General features: G+C 38.3%; 1 protein-coding gene across 1 annotated transcript in view; it reads left to right on the plus strand.

The window, feature by feature from the left end:
* The first annotated feature begins 5617 nt into the window (after positions 1–5617).
* LOC132306103 (protein RETICULATA-RELATED 1, chloroplastic) overlaps positions 5618–23286 on the plus strand; it is a 32287-nt gene continuing 14618 nt past the window's right edge. The window contains exons 1-3 of the mRNA XM_059803335.1: positions 5618–6420; positions 6515–6613; positions 7183–7403. Coding sequence (XP_059659318.1) covers positions 5878–6420; positions 6515–6613; positions 7183–7403 — 863 coding nt within the window. The 5' untranslated portion in view covers positions 5618–5877. The remainder of the gene's footprint in view (positions 6421–6514; positions 6614–7182; positions 7404–23286) is intronic.

A 23286-nucleotide genomic window follows, 5' to 3' on the forward strand; every position in this document is an offset into this window, starting at 1 on the left:
CTAGATTCCGTTCTTGATTCAAGATCCAAAAGACTGACTTGATTCTAAAAAAGTTGGGATTTACTTGTAATGATGAAAGATTCAGTTTGTTAATATCATAGTGAAAAAAGGGGTGCAGAGGGAACCTAATCATATTCAGATGAATGGCAGAGAAAAGGACCTCTCCCTTTAGAAGATTGACATCAATCTTAGGGTTGATGTTCATAGGGCAACATCTAAGGTATACATCACCGGGGATCTCACACCGGATATGGAGGGATTCGAGATCGCCGGCCATAATAGTAATAAAAGGGAATCCCCCCAACAACAAACCAAAAAGAGGATTGGTTTTTCAGAAACTACAAAGGAGTTGAACTGACCTAAAAGAGTGAAGTTAAAAGACCGCCATCGAGAAACACATGCCAAAAATTTTAAAGTCTCATTGGAAAATGACCCCTTTATTACCAGATACGGAAAGAGGATCGGTATATCAGAAGGTTGAAAGGGACAAAAGAGGAGAAATAGGTGTGGGTCAAGGCTTTAAAAAGGAGCCTTCACATTGACCGAAGCATCATAGCAATGATTAAGCCACTGTTTTCAAAGTACGGATCTTTGTGCAGACCGTCCACATCCCCACGTCATCACATTGAGCCGTCACATCATAATGATTCATCCCTCATTAATCTCACTCTAATAAATTAGAGAGAGATTAGCGGGTAGGTGAAAAGACAGAAGACCAAATAGGCCATGCTCGGCCCGGCACCAAGCCTGGGGTAACCTGGTCCACCAAACCTAGGGCACGGGGCCACATTCGGCCCGGTCCATTAATCCTAGGGCGCTGTTGGGCTGATGATAGGCCCAACTTCACCCACTTTAAGAGTGGGCCTCCCATTTAGTATGGCTCTAGGAGTAAGCCCAGCCCAAAAAGGCCCAAACTAAAAGGCCAAGAAAGAGATTTTAGGGCAAGGAAAAACTTCTATAAATAGCAGCGAGAGAGAGAAAGAGAGAAAGGTTTCTTAAAATAGAAGAGCATTTTCTTGCATCTTTAGAATTACTTCGGATACAAAAAGGTACTAAAGGCCGAAATTTTCAGAAAAATATTTAAAGGCACGAAAGAATGCCAAAGGAAAATTTTTTATAAGGAAATTGCCCAAGGCACACAAAGCTGCTAAAAAGCCAAATTTTCAAAATATTCCAAGGTATGAAAGAATGCTGAAGGAAATTTTTATAAAGAAATTACCTCGGACACACAAAGGTGTTGAAGGCCGAAATTTTCACAAAAATTCAATGACACAGAAGAGTGCAAATAAATAAATAAATAAAGAGGCACAAAATATCAATGGACTTTCAAAATAGTAAAATCATTGTAGTTAATCGCCAAGAAAATGATCGAAGTAGCAAGAGGCATGAGAAGCTGATCATCAATACAAAGTGTCTACAGAAATAAAAAGCCGATTCCCAATAAAAAATAGCAACCATCACAGGGATGATCATCTTAAACTAATTACTCAAGATAATTATGAAAGCTGATCATTCGAAGTTGATCATGAAAGTTGATCATTAAAGCTGATTGCTAAAGAAAATCACTAGGTTGATCACTAGGATGATTACTAAAGATGATCATCAAGGTTGATCACCATCATTATTCATTAAGGCTGGTCACCTAAGTTGATCATCAAGATTAATTTTTGTCAACCTAAGAAAATAAAAGCACCAACAACTTGAACAGAAGAAGGCTCAACATAAGGTGCCACCTTTGAACATGGGGGCACTTCAACTACAACCTCTTAAGAGGCCATGATTTTGGGTCTTCGTATTTGCCAAGAAGACAGATATAAATCGCCCTCGTCAAGGCATACCATCCCAATTTTCAACTGACATGACTTTTGGTTCACTACAGTTAACCATTACAATTTATTACACTAGCTACGATTAATTCCCTCTTGTTATGACTACCACATCAAACTAAAGGGAATTGGGGGCAAAGTGTGGGAGCAAAAATCTCCCTCTCCAATTAAGACAAGCCACGTCATTCAGCAAGGATCTCGCCCAATACAACAGCTTTGGGCTAAGTAAACCAGGTCCCTTCGAAGGACTAGAAACGAGATCCAAAGCTCAACAAGAGATTCCACGATCCAGGCCGAAAGCATGAACCTATGCAGAAAGGAAGCCCAACTCGACGCGATCATCAAGCCCACAGATAGCAAGCCTAGGTCCAACGGCATTCCACAAATCATGGACGAAATCCTCATGGTCGTAGGGAATCAATTATTTAAATATAGTAGAGCTGTACATGGGAACAATTTCATAAGAAATGAATTTGGAGGATAAGCAAGACGAGTCAAACCCTAATCTGAATACATTTGTATAAACAAGGGCAAGGTCCTCAATAAAAGATATACTTAATATTTGTACCATTGTTGTTGTTCTCTTTTCTTGAATTTGTCTTTTTCTTTGAGTGTGTGCTTTTTTATTCTTTGACATTTCAAAGTTGAAGTAAGTCCATAAAAGAATAGGTCAGCTGATTGTGACTCAAGGCATGTTAGATGGAATTTAGATTGTAACTCAAGGCATGTTAGGTGGAATTTAGATCATAATCATTTTGAAGCAGTGAACACATTATTTCGGATTATTTCAAGAATACAACTCAAACAATAACAATTACATCAAGAATGTGACACTCATCCAAAGGAAACAACATATGCAACACTCTTTTCTCTGAGAATGCAACATAATACTATTACATTGAGGGCTAGTTTGATGTGCGTGAATGAAATAGAATAGAATGGGAATGAAACTATGAATGGAATGGAATGTGAATGATGATTCCCATTCTCTTGTTTGGTTACAAACATGGAATGCGTAAAAATGAAATGATGATTTCCATTCACATTTAGTTTGACTAATGTAAAAACTAAAATGGAATAAATTTATGTTATTTTCTTCAAATAACCTTTATCATTAATAAAAAATTTAACTAAAAAATTAACATCTAAAGAAATTTTTTCCAATCAAGGGTAAGAAAGAGGTCTGTAAGAATGAAATTGGGGCAAAAGATAGAGAGAGAAAGTAGAGAGAATAAAGAAACTGGGCAAGTGAACGAAGGTGTTGGAGGTTGGTTTGGGTTATGTGTTAGAGAAGATGATGATGGAGACGGGGAAGAAGGCTGGATTATGGAGAGGAGTATAATAGATTTCCTTCCTAAAAAAATCATTCCTTTATTTATTTATTGGAATTGATTCACCCCTTCCATTAATTGAATACTACCTCAAAACACAAAATAATTACCATACAGGGAAAAAAAATGTTATTGATCTATTTATATTGCAAAGTATTTTTTGTACAATACGTGATGCATCGAAGAATATATAAATATATATATATATATATAAGTTACTAGATTATGGAAAGGAGTATAACAGATTTGATATGAAGGGGTGGATTGGAAGAGAATAAAGAAGTGATGGAAGAGATGATAAACGGTTTTTTTTGTTATAATTTTTTTAATTCTATTCCATGTGGGAATGGAATGCTCATTCCATTGTTAAAGAGAGGGAATGAAATAATGGGAATGGTTATTCCCGAGAATGCCTCTTGATTCTCTTTTCAACTTTAATTTAACCTACCAAACACTGGAATGGAATAAAAACCATTCTCATCCCTCTTAATTGATTCCATTCTGTCACACCAAACTAGCCCTGAATGTTGTATTCATAAACTAATAATGTTGCATTGTTGAGGTAATTGTGTTTCATATATCAGTTTGGATATTATTATTATTATTGTTTTTTAAAAAAAATTGTGTTATCACAAGTATTTTTAAAATTTTGGAGGAAAATGTCAAAAACTTGTAAAACCATGCAGTATAGCAGAAGTTGAGGTTTTGAACCTTACTTGAGGAACTACCACTACCTTGGACTTGGTAGGGCTAAGGCCCGCCTCAACCTAGCTGAGTCCTAAACCTACGTAGGGCACAATATTGCCCTTAGCTTCTTATGTTTTCTCACTAATATAAATTCCTTTTGCAGCTTTTTTATGGCAATGGAATGAAATATTTTGAATAATGAGATAAACAATAGGAGACATCTGTTAGGACTCGTTTAGATTGAAGGATTTAAAGGGATTTGAAGAGAAAAGAAAGGGAAGGATATGGATAAGTGTGTTTGGATTGAGGGAATAGAAGAGAAAAGAAAGGATTGGGAAGGATTTAGAGGGATAGCCTATCCCTCCAAATCCTTCCAACACAGTAATACCAAATCCCTCCAAAATTGACAAGATTTGGAGGGATTTGGAGAGAAAGGGAGCAAATTACCAAAAGTAGCCATGAGAGAAGCGGCAAGCTTGAATAGTGAGTAGAGGAAAAACAGGGTATGAGACCTTTGCCGAAAACTGTACGAACGGCAGCTTCTGAGAAAGGAGTATTATGAAAGGGCTTGGATCGGAGAGCAGGAGACCAAAAATGGGTTTGAAATATGGGTTTTGAACTTACGATTCTTGAGTTGCAGAGAGAGAGAGAGAGGAATATATATATATATATATATATATATATATATATATAGTTGCAGAGAGAGAAGAGAGAGGGGAATATTTATATTTATACAGCAGTTGCAGAGAAAGAGAAAGAGAGAGGGAGTCTCGAAATCTATATAACAGTTGCAAATAGAGAGAGGAATATATATATATATATATATATATATAGCAATTGCATATCGCAAAGATGGAAAACATGACCTAAGTCTGGATGCACGCGTAAGGGAAGGGATGAGGTGGCGGAATGATTGGGAAGGCTGAAATGATTTGCCCTAAAAAAAAAAAAAATAATAAAAAAAAAATGAGGTTAAACCCATCCATCCAAACAAAAATATTATCTATTCCTTTCTTTTACCTTTTATCCGTCCAAACATGAATATTATTATACCTATCCTTCATTTTCCTTTCTTTCCTCTTATAATTCTTTCCTTTCTTTTGCTCTCATGTGTATACACAGACGAAGCCTTACGCTGTGTTTGGAATGCTGGATTTGATGGGATTTGGATTTAGAAATAGGATTTACAGTGTTTGGAATCATTGGATTGTGAATGAGATTTTAAAGTTATGGGATTTCAAATACTGTTTTTGATGTGTTTCAAATCTTGTCTAAAACGACAGGATTTGACGGGATTTGGAATATAAATACGATATTATCTTAATTAACCTTGTACAATATCTACTTAACCTATTTCAATCTCCAACCGTCTTCTTCCCATTTAACCCTATCGTATTAAATATATACTAGCATATCTCTATCTCCAACGGTATTTAACTAACTCCATACCACTCTCTCATATAACTGTTTACCAACATTATTTTACTTTTTAATGATTTTTTTTAAGCAAGTTGGTGATATTTAATAAGTTAGTTTTTTAATTAAAAAATAATTGCTTTTTTTTTTTTTTTTTACGTGTTCTGTTAAATAAATAAATTTCTTTTTATTTGTCTATTTGATGTAACTTTTGGAGCATATTTGATAATAAAATAAATATTTTATTTATCATTTAAACAAGGACAAAAATAATATAATATTATTTTTATTCCAAATTCCCTTTTAAATCAGACATAGAAATAGAATTTCATTTTAATTCCAATTCCTTTTCTAATTCCGATTCCTTTTCCGAATCCTAAAATAATTGATACCAAACAAAGCGTTAGGGTTTTATCATCTTCAGCTCTCTTCAGCCTTTAAAGAAGCTTTGTTGAGAGAATAGGGAGTGCTCTGCGGACGAGCCCTGATTTTGAAACGTTTCAGAGTTCTTTTGTTTTGATCATATTTAGATTTTTAATTTATCATTCTTTCTTTCATTTGAATTTTGTTTTCTTGATCGTCATTTCGAAAAAAATTTGTGATTTTTGGTCAGAAATATGGCACTTTACTCGTCAAGCTTCGGATTGTCAAAAATTGACAATCAGTTGATCAATTTTGATTCAACAAAGCAATGGGGTCACAATCAAACTGTTGAAGTTAGGGTTTTAGGATGCATGAGAAACCCCAATCTCGAATTTGCAAAGTCATCGCGATTTCCTGCTTTGCACAATTCATTTAGGAACAACCAAGTGTTCAGAGTCAAATGTGCCGAGTCAGAGAGACTGGCAAAGACATTCATGGTTTTGGAGGGTTCAGAGGTTGAGTCGGTAACAAAAACTGACGATGGAACTGGTGGTGGTGGTGGTGGTGGTGGAAATCGGAGGTTTTCTTCTGGAGGAGGAGACGGCGGTGGCAGCGACGGGGGTGGTGATAGTGGAGAGAGGGATAACGATGAGGAAGAGTTTGGGCCGATAATGAAATTTGAGGAGGTGATTAGAGAGATGGAGATGCAAGGGGCTAGTCTTCCTTCGGATATGTTAGAGGCAGCCAAGTCTACAGGGATTCGCAGACTTATTCTCGCTCGATACTTGGATTTACAGGTAAATGTGCAGTGCATTTCATCACATCAAAAGTTTATCAGGTACTATTTTATTAGTTTATAATTGGAGCCTATTTTGGCATTTGATATTGCAGAGATCAGTTTGGCCTTTAGGCTTTTTGATGAGATACTGCGGGATGCTTCGGAACCGCATGCTTGCTGACCCGTCTTTTCTTTTTAAAGTTGGAACAGAGGTTCGTTTGGTTTTGTTTTTGTCGAGTTAGGAGTTAGGAGTTATTAGTTGTATTCTTGTGTCATTAACCAATATTGAAGCATCACTCATTGATCACAACATCTATTTAGGAGTTAGGAGTTAGGAGTTAGTAGTTGTATTCTTGTGTCATTAACCAATATTGAAGCATCACTCATTGATCACATGTTGGCATAGACGACAGCTCATAGAGACATGGGCTGATAATCATCCCAACTAATCATAGACAACAGCTCATAGAGACATGGGCTGATAATCACCCAACTTCCAAAATAGTAGGATTTAATGATTACTGCATGTAACTTGTGCTAATAACCATCTGAACTTTGCGAAATAGCTAAAACTTGGGTCTCTTACAGAATGCTGTAAAATATTAAGAAAAATCTGTTGAGATCATAGTTGGATAATTTTGTGGTCTATCCATTAAGATTTGACTCACTCATTATAGTGGTAATTAAACTTGTAGGGCAACACTTGCATCATGTTGGGTGCTTACCATACATACATTTCTATCAGTTCAAGAATATGTGTCACTAATTAGATATGATGCAGGTAGTCATTGATTCTTGCTGTGCAACATTTGCGGAAGTTCAGAAAAGGGGAAAAGACTTTTGGGCAGAATTTGAGTTGTATGCTGCAGATCTTTTGGTTGGTGTGGTTGTTGACATTGCTTTGGTTGGCATGTTAGCACCCTATGTTCGGATTAGTAAGCCATCTATATCGAGTGGTTTCTTTGGACGCATACAACATGCTTGTGGCGCCCTTCCAAGCAGGTTATTAATTCTCTCTGGGATATATATATATCTTTTAGGTTATTGAGGCGGCATTTTTGGATTCCCCCCCCTCTGATTGAACCCGTTTACACCTTCATATTATGCTTTTACTCTTCATTGATTGTTTCAATTTGTTCTTTTTGGGATAAGGACTGACACGCTAGGCATTGATAGAGAGCGGCGCAAGGTTTGTGATTTACACTTTAGGGGGGTTTGGGGGTGAATAGGTCTGTGATTTGCATAAACTCTATGTATTCTCTGTATATCTTTTGTTGTATATTCTGTTGTTTATTTAATAGTTTATCTAAATTTTGAGTTCCTAGAGTAAATTTAGCAGCCATTACCTTAGATTTTTTCAGTTCATTCTCCAAGTTTTTTTTTTTATGTTTTTGTATATATATATATATATATATATATATTTTTTATCTTTTTTATGTAGATTGACTTTAGGTTTATTGCTTCACTATGTTTTTGTTTTAAGAATTTTTTCTTGCTAAGCAAATCCTTCTTTCTCAAGTTCATTGATGAAATATAAATTCGTACATTTTTCTTTCTCGTTTTCATCTATGGTGTTCTCACGTTTCTTAATCTTCTCTTTTAAGTTTTATTTATCTTTTTTAGCTTGAATAGTCTCCTCAATCAAGTCATTGAAGGCAGTTTGAAGCTTACTAGGAGCTTCATCTTCTTTTTTGTGTTCAGTTTTTGGTAAAATTTTCTACTAGAATTTTGCTTTCACTTTCTTATCACTTTTAGTGTGTCCTTTCTCACTACAGTTCCAACATGTGATTCTGTTTAACCTTTTCTTCTAGTCTTTCTTAGCCTCATCTATCCTTTGAGGTAACTTTCTTAACAGATTTTGAATTATATTTTGACTTTTTCCAAAACTTCTTAAATTTTCTAGCAAGTAAAGTTATTTCTTCCTCAGAGTCACTACTAGAGTTGTCTGTCACTACTCTTTCTTAACAGCTTTAAGTGCTATGCCATTGTTCTTGCTAGGAAGAGGGACCTTACCTCAGAGGTTTCAAGTGAGAGCTTACTAGATGAACTACCTTAATAGTGTCAACATCTTTACTATCTTCTATGGCCATGACTTCTGATTGAAATCTAAGTGGTAGGGATCTAAGTTTTTCTCTAACAACCTTGTTCTCAGAAATTGCTTTTCCTATTACATAGCTGGTATTTACTGTATCATTAATCTTAGTATATAATTAATCAAAGGTCTCATTTTCTTCCTTCCTAAGATTTTCAAACCTAGTGGTTTAACATCCGAAATTAAGAGATTATGATAGGGTTTGTACTTTCATGCACTTTCTCTTAAATTTCTCAAGCTTCCTTAGCAGTAGGACAATTAACAATTCTACCAAACTCTGTAGGATTAACAGCAGTAAAGAGGGCATTTAAGGCCTTATAATTGAATTAGCGTCAACAAGTTCTTCTTTGGTCCATTTCATACTTTTGAACTTCATTCCTAGTAGGATGTGTCCAAGCATTCTCTATAGCTACTAATCATAATAGTTCATCCATAATTTAAGAAAAGCTCTCATGTGGGCTCTGCAGTAACTATAATTTGACCCTTCAATTATAATAGGTCTAGATATGAAAGTACCTCCCTGATCTATTCAGTAAATTAGAGTAACTTGTTCTGCACCCTAGGCTCTCATAGACAGTTGCACAAGGTCCCTAATCTAGAAAGCTTTTGTCTTTATTTTTTGTGCGCGCGCGCGTACATGTGTGTGGGGCGGGTCTCAAATAGTCTTGCTTAAGACTTCAATTGATTTTAACTGCTTTTTGAATCTAAACTAAAATTACCAGTAGCTATAATCTGATAGTTAATTTATCCATGCTTCTTGCAACATTAGACTCGGTGATGGGGAATGGGATATGATTCGAATACATTAGTTGCACATGCTTCAACATTACTTTTGGTGAAGAGGGAAAAAGAAATAAATTGGGGATTTTAGTGATTTAGTGTTTTATTTATGCTTATTGTTATTTTGATAATGTTTGAATTTTAGGGTTACTTTAGTATTTTTATGTTTTAGGGTTTGCTTAATAATTTGCCTATTTAAAGGCTCCTTTGTAATTTGAGAACTCAGTTTTGGAGAATATTGATTATCGTTTTCTGAGTCTCTTTCTGTGTTCTATTGTTTCTCTCATTTCTGTTCTTGCTTTTCTCCCCATTCAGTCTATCCTACCTATCTATTCACTTTGTTCTTACCCCCTTTCTTCTATTTTCTAATCCCCTTCTTCTAGCCTATCTATTCTTCTATTTTCTCATCCCTTTCTTTCTTTCTGGTTACTTGTCCTGCGTCAATTGGTATTAGAGCAAAACGATCAAGTTTATGCAGAGTGAAATCACAGATCATCATTGCTGGAGTTCTCTCTTGTCGCCAATATCCTTTGCCGTCAGCCCTCCTTCATCTGTTGTGCATCATCGTTGGCTTTCTCATTAACGTCTGTCACATCTTGACATCAGCCCGTCGTCGGACAGTCTTCACCAGATTTTGCCATCGATTTCATCGTCTCATCATCACTGCCATCTTTCGCATCGCAACTTCAGCTGAGAATTCAGTGTTTGATTTTCGTAAGTCAAATTTGGTTATTGTCGGTATTGCCACTTTAGCACAGAATTCAGGGATTGATTTTGGAAAATCAACTTTGCATTATTGCAATCTTTCAGATCGTTATTGTCACCAAAATTTCAGCGCGACTGAATTTGGAAAGTCAACTTTGGATTATACCTTCTGGTTTCGAAAGATCAAATTTGAAAATCAGAATGGGTTTGGATAGGATAGATTTTGTTTCTCTTATAAACCAGATTCTACCCGCCCCAAATCAATTAAAACAAGTTGACCTGGTCCAGGAAGCAAGTTCAAAACAAGGCCAGCCCAGTACAACAGTGATCCAGAAACAGAAAAGAAAAGAAAAGAAAAGGAAAGAAACAGCAGTCGAGAGAATTGGATCAGATTGGTTTGGCCAATTCTAAAACCAGCCCAGAAACAGTTCAGTAATCTTCAACAGGAAACAAGTGCAGCAGAACCAAAAAAAGTTCAGAAAATTATTTCGAAGTGGGATTGATCAACTTCAGCTTTTGGAGAAACTTTTTGGAGCTTTCTTTGTTCGGATAGCTGCATTGGACTTCGGTAAAGGTAAGCCTACTTCACTTGAAAATTGAAACTAGTACTTTTATCTATTTGGAAGCCCATAAATTTGCAAAAGGTCTTGGCTTAAACATAAAATCATCATTTTCTTGTTGAATGATCTTGTGCTACACCATTCCCTAGCTTTACCATCACCAATATTGCACTCAAATTCCACCTTTTGCATCAGTTCTCATGAACTAGTTTGTAATATTCACCCTTATTTGTATTTTTGTTCTTGTGCGAGCATTGCAATAATTCATAATTTAGTTTACTTAATTTAATTTGGGTCATATATTGGCAATTCTTTCCTAACAAATGTCATACCCACATTGTCGTCCCATTGAGACCACCTTGGCCATTTAAGACGTGTCCAAGGCCCCACTCGCAATGGAATTGAGAATGCACAGAATAGAGCATGTCATTAGCGATATAAATGATTCACTCACCCAACTCCGTGAGAACTTGGCATATATATATACTAGGGGTGACACATCTGTTTCTCCAAAACTTAGACATGACACTAGGAATAATCATTACCATTATCATGTCAAGTCCGTGAACCACCAGAATGATATATATTTTTTTGTTTATTTTGTTTATTATTATTATTTTGATAATTAAGCAAATTCAATAAAAAGCATTCAAAAGAGGAACGCGTCCCATGAGTAGCAAAAGAATACTATGGACCCAAAGAAGAAATAAAATCAATTGTCTCCTCCAGGGAGGAACAATTCCTTCCAGAACCCCAGAAGCATAAAGTGTTGGTCCTAAGTTGCCTTAAGCAATGTTTGCCTTTTAATGTCAAAAAGTATAGTTTCAGTGGTTTCAACTATGAACTCTATCTGCATTGTGTTTTGAAATAAGGTCCAGGGGTATTATTGTCATTTACTACTTTGTAATACATTTTATTCACTGGTTTGTAATAGTGCATTACAATGTATCAGCTGATGTTGATTAAAATCACTGTGACAGTGAAGGTTCAGTACTTCAAATTCAGCTATAGGTGTTCACAGAGGTATTATGGTCTTTTCTCAGTTGTATTTCATGTATATACGTATGCTCAGGTAGCTGCATTACACTGAAGTGCCTTAGTTGAACCTACAATGTAAGGAATACAGTCTTAAGACTTTCACAGTGCTGAGAAGAGTTAAATCTGTTACAAGGGTATTTTGGTCCTTTCCAGCTATGCTCAAGAATGTGACACGTCTCAGTGGTCCTATAGAGCTGGTATATGCAAGAATATTACATTTCTTGGAGGCTAAGTCTAGAGAAAAATGCAATTTATAGCAGTTTATTGTGTGTGTATGAATTCTGGTGTGCAAGGTGACAAAACAGCTCAGGTGGCAGGCCTTCATTGGTTTATTGCCCTGAAAATACCTGAATTATGCTCTCCCAATCATTGGTGCAAGGTGACAGGTGTATTGTAGCAGTACATGGGCTGTTGTGTGTATATTGATATAAATATGCTGTGATAAGGCTCTTTAGGGTTTAAGCCTTTACAATACACATTGAATATTGAGCTGTAGATGAGAACCCTCGAGCATACTATGTCAATCAAGTTTTTCTTTGCTATTTGATGATGACTCATGCAAGAAAAACACATTGAATCAATCCTGGGGTGTGTACTAAGTGCTGAGATGATGCTGCTATCAAGTTTACTGGTGCAAGGGCTGGATTGAGTACTGGTTTCGAGTTCCAAGCTGCTGTGGTCTATTCTGAGGGTTGATATAAGTATATTTCAGCTTATTACACTTGCTCAGTACTGAACTTTGTTGAAAATATGCTGAAAATGAATTTGGACTGAGAGTTCACTAATAAAGCTTGTTTTCCTGATTTAATCTTGGATTCAAGTACTGATTGGTTATACTTAGCTATTTCATGAGTTATTAAATTGCTAGCAAGTATTTTTTGTTGAATCAAGATTGTTGAAGTTAAGTTTGTGACAGAAAAATGGTATGCCTTGATTTTGAGTATTCAAACCCTAAGGCTAAAGCTGTAATGTGCTGATACAAGGACTGTGATTGAACTCTGTGATATACTCATGCTATGTTTGATTGTACAAAGCTATGAACATGAGTACTACAACGAAAAAAGACTGTGTAAGGTGCTGGTGAATTGATCTCGAGAGGAATTTCCCATTTTACCCCTTAAACCTTAAGTGCAACAGATTGCAGTTTTGAGACAGTAACTTGGAGTTTTGTGTTGTCCAGCCTATTGTAATTGTTGAAAGGATTTTCTTATACTGTTTTACATTTGTCATGGTGTGTGTGGTGAGCTATGAGAGCTTATTGGGTCTAAGCAAGGTTGCTTAGGACAGGGGGAGTGCTTATGTGCACTTTGGTGTACTAGTGTGTGTATTGGTTGTGAAAACTAGTATTTATTTTTGTGCTTGGGTGTGTACAGAAAGTGAGACAGCTGAGTGTGTAACAAAATACATACAGCTAGTTGTGGATTGCATATTGGCCGAGGCAAAGAACCCAGGTTTTCCCTAGTTAAGAGGGTTTCCTTGTAGACCTTGTGTTGGATGCTTGTTTAATTGTTTTAAAGAAATTATAATCAAGTAAAGTTTGAACCAATTCACCCCCCCTTTTGGTTCAACAATTGGTATCAGAGCTTTTGTTTGCATTGTGAGGTTCTAATAAGTCTGCAGTTGATCCTATCAATGGATGAAGGTCAAGTTATTAACAAAGCTCCAGGGTTTGAAGGTTCAAACTATGACTCTTGGAAAACTAGAATAGAAGCCTTCTTAATGTCTCAGTTCTATGATGTTTGGCATGCTGGCATACATGGTGTTGTGATTCTTAATCCTGATAACCCCTTTGTTGAAGATAAATTGGTTGTGGCTAATGATAGCAAGGCCAAACATGTTCTCTTTTGTGCCTTGAGGCAACAAGAGTTCACCAGAGTTAAAAATTGTAAAACAACCAAGGAAATGTGGGATTCTCTTCAGGTAGCTCATGAAGGAAATAAGTTTATTAAGGAACAAGATATAGCTATTCAAAGTTTAGTATGAGGTTTGTAAGATGGAAGAAAGAGAAACTGTTGCTGAGTACATGTTCAGGATCAATGACCTTGTCAACAATATGAGAGCTCTTGGTGAAGATATTAAGGATGTTAATTTTTGTAAGAAGATATTGAGGTCACTCACTTCTAGATTCAATCCTAAAGTAACAATTCTCGAAGACAAAGATCTTTCTGGAGTAAAGATTGACGAGCTTCAGGCCTCTCTCACTTCCTTTGAAATGAGAATTGGTGTTCCAGCTGTTCATAGAAGAGAAGCTGCTCTTAAAGCAAATGAAGTTGCTGAAGAAACTGAAACAAAATCTTTGTACATTGATAAGGCATCAGTTGAAGGGAGAAGAGAGCTGCTTACGTCCTGTTTAGTGGGGTTTTTTTGACAAAGAAGTTGGGGGTTGTAATCATATTGAGGACTGGGTGGAGCGGGCGTGGAATTGTTCATGTAGGGTGGGGGTGACACCATTATCTGATTCGCTGCTTCTGTTCAAATTCCCTTCTTCAGCGGAGGCTCAACTGGTGCTAAAGGAAGGTAGATGTCAGTGGGGTTCGGCTACCCTGAGATTGGATGTTTGGAATTTTAGGGTCGGTTGCTCTAGAGTTCTTAAGGATTGAGGGCTTAAGAAAATCCGGTTGTTTGGTCTTCCGCTCCATCTTTGGTGTCATGCGCTTTTTGCTGAAATAGGGGATTTATGTTGGGGTTTTGTGAAAGCCGAGGCTGATGAAACAAGAGACGCTGAATCTATAAAGCTTTTAGTGAATATTGGCTCAAACTGCCCGGAGTTGTCTGTTTATTCATGATAATTGTTTTTGCTATAAAGTCTCGGTTTGGGAAGAGAGGGCACCGGAGCTTGTTACTACAACAGAAAGTTTGGAAGGAAGTGATGGAGCTTTTCTTATGAGGGAGGAAGAATGGTTCAGGATCCTAAGTAAAGGGGCGAGAGGAGTTCTTTAAATTCAAAGATGGATGAAGGAACGAGAGACACAGAGATCGATCAGAATTGTGGGAGGAAGGCGACGGGGAGGGTACGCGCCGGTCAAGGGCGTGATGAAAGGATAGGAGACAGACAACACGTGGATTACCGCGATTCGTTCCTACAGATCGCACTAAATCTGGTTCCTTGGTTTATTCAGCCGCGCGCTTTGGGACTTTTGATAAAGTGAAGGAAGCACGCGGTGGCTTTTAGTCACATAAAGGGGCTGTTGACTTTGAAAGAGAGAATTGGAGTTGGGATGGGCGGGCCGAATTTTTTGGGCCTTTGGAGGAGGCTTGGAAGTATGGACTGGATGAGGCCGACCCATGTCGGGTCTTTGTTTAAAGGCTTGGATCATTATGGAAGTAATCTGAAGGAGGTTTTCAATGGGTCAGAGAAAGCGTGTGTGACGAAGGGGTCAACATCGAGAGTTGCTAATGAAGAAGGTGTTTCTGCAACTCTACAGAAGGATCTCACGGCTTCATATCACCATAGTTGTTAAAGGCGCTGGATGCGCGCGCCTGAGGTGCAAGGCGCCTCCAGGCGCCATCTTGTCGCCTTGAGTGCCTCAAGGCGATTGGGTTAAACAAGGCGTTCACTTTTTGCACAAAGGAGCCGGGCTACAGGCGCGCTAAAGGCACGCTTGCTTTAAAATTGTTGTTTTTTAATTGTTTTGTTATTTTGGTTTTGTTTGTTTATTGTTTGTGTATTGTTATATTATTATTATTTCTATTATATTATTTTATTAGTTAATATAATAGAAAAAGTACAAGTTACAACATAAAAAACAAAAAAAAGAGAACCAAAAAGCAAAGGAAAGAAGACAGAGGCAGCGAAGGCGACTCGGACTCTCGGATCTGCCGGATCTGCGTCGGCCGGTAAGTTCTCCTTCTCTCTCTTCTTCTTCTCTCCTTCTCTTTTTCTTCTCTCCTCTTTTCGGATCTGCCGGATCCATCATCTCTCAGTCTCAGATTTTTTTTTTATTTTTTATTTTCTCTATTCTTCTTCTTCTTCTCTCGGCTCTCTCGAGTCTGGCAGATTTATTTTTATTTTTCTTCTTCTTTTTATTTATTTATTTATTTTTTCTTGAGTCTGGGAGATTTATTCTTCATTTTCTTCTTCTTTTTTATTTTTTTATTTATTTGTGTGAGGTACTTTATATTTACTAGCTTGGATTAGATTAGTACAATGTATTGCTCTCTATTTCATTCCTCCTGCTCCTTTAATGTAATTATAGAGGAAGGAAACTTGGATGAAAGTGTGATCTTGGCATCATGGCCGCTTTAATGCTTTATTATGTTGATTCTTCTTAAAATCTGTTTAATTTTAATCGTTGCATAATTAATCGCACTGGTTCTTAGGTAGATGTCAAATTGAAGGAGGATCTCATCGCAATATTCAACAGCTGTATTTGTTCCATTCTAACATGTTATTGGTTTGAGGAAATGCATTTTTATCAAATTTTGTTAAAATAAAATAATTAGTTTAGCGTACTCTAAATTATAGAAGACAATCTCAAATTGTAAATAGCAACTGTTATATTATTTTCATATAATTAGGTTCTATTATTGAAAGAATGTTTAGTTGTTAAATCACTTACCCAAAAATGAAAAATAGAATCAATCATGGTGCTTATAGAAAATTAGATTGATTTGATTTGAAAATATAGCACATCCTTGTGGTTTTTACAAGATAAATTCATAATTTCTATTTAATGCATCCAAACATGGTGCTTGCAGCTTCTAAAAACGTTTTATTTGTGCTTAATGAAAACGTACGCCTTGCTTTAGTCGGGCGCGCGCGCCTCGCCTTGTGCCTCAGGCTCCAAGAGGCATTTTCGCTTTTGTGCGCCTTGAGCCTTTAACAATTATGCATATCACCATGGTCTTCAGAGTAGGAGGAGGTTTGGGAAAGAAGATAGGAGAAGCACAATGATCCGTAATTCTGGCTTTGATTTCTTTCGGCCGGATAGATCGGGGATGTCGAAGAGGAAAAGCAGTCATAATCGTCAAGGAAGGGGGGATTCTCAGGTGAGAAAGACGGGGACTAAAGGGAGCGAGGGGTGTCGCACTCGTGAGTGTAACTCGGATTCTTCCAGGACTATAAGTGGTATTGATGTTGCCACAGTTAATCGAGGGCATGTACAGGGAAGGGAGATGAAGATTCTGGATAAGATCTCTGATAGGGCTGGGCCGAACAGTATGGGCCTGCACCTAGACGAATCATTGTGTTTGGGCTCAGGTCCAGCTGGACCGAAGCTTTCTGGGTCTGATTCTGGGTATAGGCCAGATTATCCTTTGATCTTAAAGGATCGGGTCGTTAGTGGAGGCCTAAACCATTCTGTTTCGTGTTTAGAGCCCAGAACCAATGATTCTTATTTTATGGATCGGAGTTTTACTAAGTTTTATAAAAGACACAGAAGGAAAAGCTCTACAAAAGGGAAGTAGAAATGGGTGAGATGGAAGGATCTTCATCTACATCTGAGTAAGTCCACTTACACTCAATCTCGGAGCGCTCTCTTTGCTCCTTCTTCTTCTTTTACCCCTTCTTGTTGGGTGTTGAGGAGGGGTGGTGGGGAGGTTGTGGATGAGTCGCCGGAGAGGGATGGGGTATTGTCTCCAGTGCCTGAAGAAGTTGTGGAGGGTGAGATTGTTTGTGTCGATATGAAGGATGTGGGGGAGTCCTCTGATTGCTCCATTGATAATAGAGAGATTGCAGAGGTCGTGAATATGCAGCATGCTGAAGATGGGGTTACGGTATGTGTGGGTAGAGATACAACTTTTCGGTTAAATATTGAGGCGGCTTCAGAGCTGGTGAAGGAACTACGGGCTTATAAGGATTTGAAGGGATTGAATTGCCATATGAATTTAGATTCAGACACTATAGCGGGTGACTCAGAAGGGGAGTTTTGCACACCATATGGTAGCATTGGTCCAGATACATCAGTGAATGAGGCTCGAGCTATGATGGAGGGCGATGATGGGGTTGCTAACGGGTGGATGGTTCCAAGGGAGGAGTCTGAAGTTTTGGAGATGATGTAACTGTTAGCTGAAATTCGACCGGATGGGACTCTGGTAGAATTCTCGGGTGTAGGGTATGAGGATAAAGGAGTGGAGTGGGTCAAGAATAACATTGATAGTGTGAGTAGTATGCTTGGTGTTTCTTTTGACCCGAATGAGGTGCAATATCGGCTCTTGGTTCACTCAATTGCGGAAGGGAAGACAATGGAGGTGAACCAATGCAGGGAACAGGGGGATAGGAAGAAGTCAAAGGCATCCACATGGAGAGGGGGTAGGGAAATTCGGGGTCTTATCTCTGATGTGAATTATGATAAGAAACTTAAAGGGGGGCAGGAAAGGAGCAGAGAGAGGGGTAGAGGGAGACGGTTTGGGGAGGGGTTTTTTATTGGTTCTAAATGAAGTGTAGAATTTTATTGTGGAATGTCCAAGGTCTAAATGACTTGGTTAAGAGGAAGGTGGTGAAAATGGATGTGAGGAAGTGGGGGGCTCATGTAGTCTGTTTACAAGAAACAAAGATGGCATCCATCTCGGATATGGTGGTTAGAAGTTTGTGGGGTGGAAGGTTTATTGATTGGGAGGTTTTGAACGCGGTTGGGACGTCGGGGGGTATTTTGGTGATGTGGGATAAAAGATGGGTGTCGAAATCTGATGTGAGGAGAGGGATTTTTTCAATTTCTTGCTCATTTACTATGGAGGAGGATGGGTTTTAGTGGGTGTTTTCTGGAGTGTATGGTCCAGTGTTGGATGGGGAGAGACACCTACTTTGGGAGGAGTTGGGGATGGTGAAGGAACAGTAGGGTCTTCCGTGGTGTATTAGAGGTGACTTTAATGTTGTTAGATCCCCTCAGGAGAGATCGACAGGAGGTAGGTGGACTGCGGCTATGGTTCAGTTTTCGGAGTTTATTAATGGTCATCTTCTTCATGATCTGCCGCTGGAAGGGGCGTCTTTTACTTGGATGAGTGGCAGAGATGCTCCTACTCTCTCTCGTTTGGATCGATTCCTCATTTATGGTGAATGGAAGGAGAAGTTTCCAGATGTGACCCATGTAGCTTTGGCTAGACTGACGTAAGATCATATTCCTTTGATTTTAGATTGTGGTGGGTTGAGATCGAGAAGCACTCCGTTTCGTTTTGAAAATATGTGGCTTAGGGCGGAGAATTTTTAGGAATGTGTGAGATCTTGGTGGGAGGGATGTATGGTGATTGGGAATTCGAGTTTTTTTCTAGCCGAAAAGCTTAAGGCGTTGAAGCTAGAGATTAAAAGGTGGAATAAGGAAGTGTATGGGAATTTGGAGTGGAGGAAGGGTAGAGCTTTAGCAAAAATTGCAGAGATTGATCGTCGGGAAGGGGTAACTGGTATTGATAGGTTAGAGAGGAAGGAGAGCTTTTTGCTAAGCTGAGCTTGCTGAAATTGCCTATTCGGAGGAGGTTTCCTAAGACAGAAATCTAGGGCTATTTGGCTTAAAGAGGAGACGGGAATACTAAGTTTTTTCATCGTCTTGCCAATGCTAATAGGAGGGGAAATCATATTGGGAGGATTTCTGTCAATGGGGAGCTTCTTGTTAAGGAAGAGGATGTTCGTAGAGGGATCACTAGTTTCTTTCAAGGTCTGCTTTCGGAGATAGGTGCTTGGAGGCCTCGTTTGGATGGCCTTCATTTCGATTCCATTTCTAACATTGCTTGAGAGGGGTTCGAGATTCTGTTTTCGGAGGAAGAAGTTTTGAAGGCGTTAAGGAGTTGTAATGGGGATAAAGCTCCAGGTTCGAATGGTTTTACTATGCGTTTTCTATTAGAGAGTTCGGAGGTGGTCAAGGGGGATGTTATGAGTACTTTCTTGATTTTCATAAGTTTGGGAGATTTGAGAAATCTTTGAATGCTTCTTTTATTGCTCTTATTCCGAAGAAAAGGGGTGCATCGGATGTGAAGGATTTTTGACCTATTAGTTTGTTGGGATGCATTTATAAACTGATAGCTAAAGTTCTTGCTTTGAGATTGAGGAAGGATTTGGATGATGTTATTTCGGAGTCACATAATGCTTTCATTGGAGGACGCGAGATTCTCGATTCAGTGCTTATTGCTAGTGAGTGCATGGATGCTAGGCTGAGAAGCGGAATTCCGGGGGTTCTGTGTAAGCTTGATGTGGAAAAAGCCTACGATCATGTGAGTTGGAGTTTTTTGCTTTATATGAGAGAGATTGCTCCAAGGCACAATATAGGCCCTCTTCTCAGCCTCGTGTTGATGAACTCATGTTAATAAGAAAAATGGCAAAAGGAATTTTTCAGGTTCCATCTGAAAATATGTTTAAATGTCAACCCCCAAAATCTAATGACCCACATCATCCCATTTTAGATAATCATGTAGAGGATGTTAGCATTCATGACACACACACTTCCATTGTTTCATATAGGGATGTTAAATACAAAAGCCAAATTTGGAAAATACTTTGGGCATCTTTGGGGGCACTAGTTTGAAATTTTCCTTTGCATTTTGTCCTCAAATTGACATAAAAATTGAGGTTGTTAATCATGGTCTAGGAAAGTTGGTTAATTATCTTGTAAGGGTGCCCTTAAACACTTCGGACTTTTTGTTTTCTGTTATGGAGTTTGCATATAATAGCTTGGCTAATTGGTGCGCTGGCAATTGCTCTTTTGGGATTATATATGGGATTTTCCTTCGCCAGCCCATTGACTTTATTTTGCTGCCTCCATATCCTTGTTCATTTAAAATCTTTGATTCCTTTGTTGAGTATGTCCATGAGCTTCATGTTGATATAAGATCACAAATTGTTTTGAGTAATAAAAATTATAAATTTATTGCATATGCTCGTCATAGGAATCATAAATTTTTGGAAGGTGATTATCTTATAATTTGTTCACCACAACCACCTTATCCTCGTAGCTCCTTCAATTCACTTGAAGCCCAAGGCATTCAACATTTCCACAACGCTAATAAGTTTGGACCAATGCATATTTATTTGACTTGTGAACAGATAATAGTATTCGTTCAATTTTTAATGTGGAGTATTTGATGCCTAACTGAGGTATCTTTGAGCCTCTTGTGTTAGCTTGTGCTTTTACAACTTTAGACGAGTCTTTCCACTTTGATTCGAGTTATTTTGAGCTGCTTTACTCTTCGGAGAAGAGTTCTTTTCAGCCAAGGAGAATTGATGGGGAACGGGATATGGTTCGAATACATGAGTTGCACATGCTTCAACATTACTTTTGGAGAAGAGGGAAAGAGAAATAAAATTGGGGATTTTAGTGATTTAAGGTTTTATTTATGCTTATTGTTATTTTGATAATGTTTGAATTTTAGGGTTACTTTAGTATTTTTATGTTTTAGGGTTTGAGAACTCAGTTTTGGAGAATATTGATTATCGTTTTCTTTGAGTCTCTCTCTGTGTTCTATTGTTTCTCTCATTTTTGTTCTTGCTTTTCTCACCCATTCAGTCTACCCTGCCTATCTATCACTCTATTCTCACCCCCTTTCGTCTATTTTCTCATCCCCTTCTTCTAGCCTATCTATTCTTCTATTTTCTCATCCTTTTCTTTCTTTCTGGTTACTTGTCTTGCGTGACTCAGCATGAGCTGGATATCCTATCAGTTCGCAAACAAGTTGGCTCTTTCTTGTGCCAACATATCTTATGCAACACGAAGTTGAAAATTAATCTTTCCTCCACTTGTTTATCGAAGAAAAGCTGTACCACATCTCCAATTACTTTGTGTGGGTGTAGCACTCTTCTTCAAATTAGAAATTAAAAACTAATGAAATATATATATTTTTTTGATAAATAAATAATTCATTAAAAGAAAAGCGTTCAAGAGGGAACGCATCTCTAACAAATCAAAGAAACCTGGGAACCTAAGGCCCCAAGGAAGCCAAAAGCTCAATAGTCTCCTCAGCAGAAGAACAGAGTCTACCCGAACCTCAAAAACAAAGAGAGCTAATAACAAAAGATTTTAGAACAGTGATGGAAGATTCCTCTCCTTCAAAGGATCTTCTATTTCGCTCCCTCCACAAACACCACTAGAGACATAAAGGCGCCATCCTCGCGTAGATCTAGGCATGACTGACCCAACAAACTCTAAACAAACCTAGCAAAAGGTTCCAACAATCAACCGCCACTGGACAATGCAAGAGAAGATGATCAACCGACTCGCCACTGCACTTACACGTGCAACACCAGTTCACCGTGATAAGCTTTCTCCTCCTCAAATTATCCAATGTCAAAATTTTACCCCACACAACCGTCTAAGCAAAAAAAGGCCACTTTCAATGGCGCCTTAGTACTACGCCACATAGCCTTCCACGGGAATACCGCCCCATCCAAATCCACCAGGCATCCGAAAAAAGATCTCACACTAAACATTCCCCTAGCAGATGAAATCCAAACAAGAGAATCCCTACCTTCTCCTTGGATCACTTGGCTATACAACAACTCTAAAAAACCAAACACATCATCCATCTCCCAATCCTGAAAAGATTGCTGAAACAGCACATCCCAAACCGGTCTCCTGCTATCAAGACGATAGCAGTTAGCCACCAAGGCATGCCTATCCACCGCAATCCTAAACAGTCTAGGGAAAGAACATGCTAACGTGCGATCTCCACACCACACATCCTCCCAAAACCGAATCTCCCTTCCATCATGAACTCTGAATCTGATATGCTTAGAAAACTCATTCCATCCCTTCCGAATGTCTTTCAAAACACTTACCCCTCCAGGCATAGACACCCCCTCTGAACACCCCTTCCTTCTCTTCTCCAAAACGACAAAATATCACCCTCCTCCACAATCTATCCCACTCCATACCAAACCTCCACAACCACTTACCTAACAAGGCCCTGTTAAAAGGCAACAATCTCCTAATCCCAACCCTCCCCATAAGAAGTTCCGCTGGAGTCTTTCAATTCCAGCAGCAATCGAGGACGGAATCTGGAAAAGGGATAAATAATACGTGGGAATGCTCGATAAAGTGCTTTTCAACAATTTAACCCTCCCCCCTTTGGATAAATATTGCTTCTTCCACCCTGCAAGCCTCCTCTCCAACCTCTCCACCACTTGATCCCAAGCACCTACAATCCTCGAAGAAACCCCCAAAGACAAACCCAAGTAAGAGATCGGAAAAGAACTAACTCCTCACCCAAGAACAGAAGTTAATTCCTCAATCTCCGGAACCTCACCCACTGGAATCAAAGCGCTCTTCCCCACATTCGCTTTCAATCCCGAGACTGCCTGAAAACAATTCAACACCGACCTCAAATATCTCTCATCCGAGACACCTCAGCCTTGCAAAAGACGAGTATCATCAGCAAACAGCAAGTGAGAAATCTCCAGCTGATGCATAACATCCCTTCCCACCCTAAAACCCCTGATGAAACCCATCTCCACAGCCCTCCCCATCAATCTACTAAGTCCCTCCATCGCAATGATGAACAACAATGGGGATTATGAAATTTAAGAGAAAATTTAATTAAAATCGTTGAGCTTGGAGACCTGGGATGGGAATAATGACTCAGAAGATCTACAAAAGAATTGAAAGGATCTGGACATGTTCCTTCTAATTCTTTTTTATTTTTATTTTTTTTATAAAAGAATTCTTGAGCAACACTCATAGAAGGAAAATGAATAAATGAATTAAAAAAATGGGAATAATCACATTTAAATTGCATGCCCCAATGCCCCCAACCAATCAGAACAAAAACCAAGTGTCAAAGTTATTCTGTCAAC

The sequence above is a fragment of the Cornus florida genome, unplaced genomic scaffold (assembly GCF_030987335.1).
Source record: "Cornus florida cultivar Cherokee Brave unplaced genomic scaffold, ASM3098733v1 CherokeeBrave_3.0.0_Hap2_Chr05, whole genome shotgun sequence".
Classification (NCBI taxonomy): domain Eukaryota; kingdom Viridiplantae; phylum Streptophyta; class Magnoliopsida; order Cornales; family Cornaceae; genus Cornus; species Cornus florida.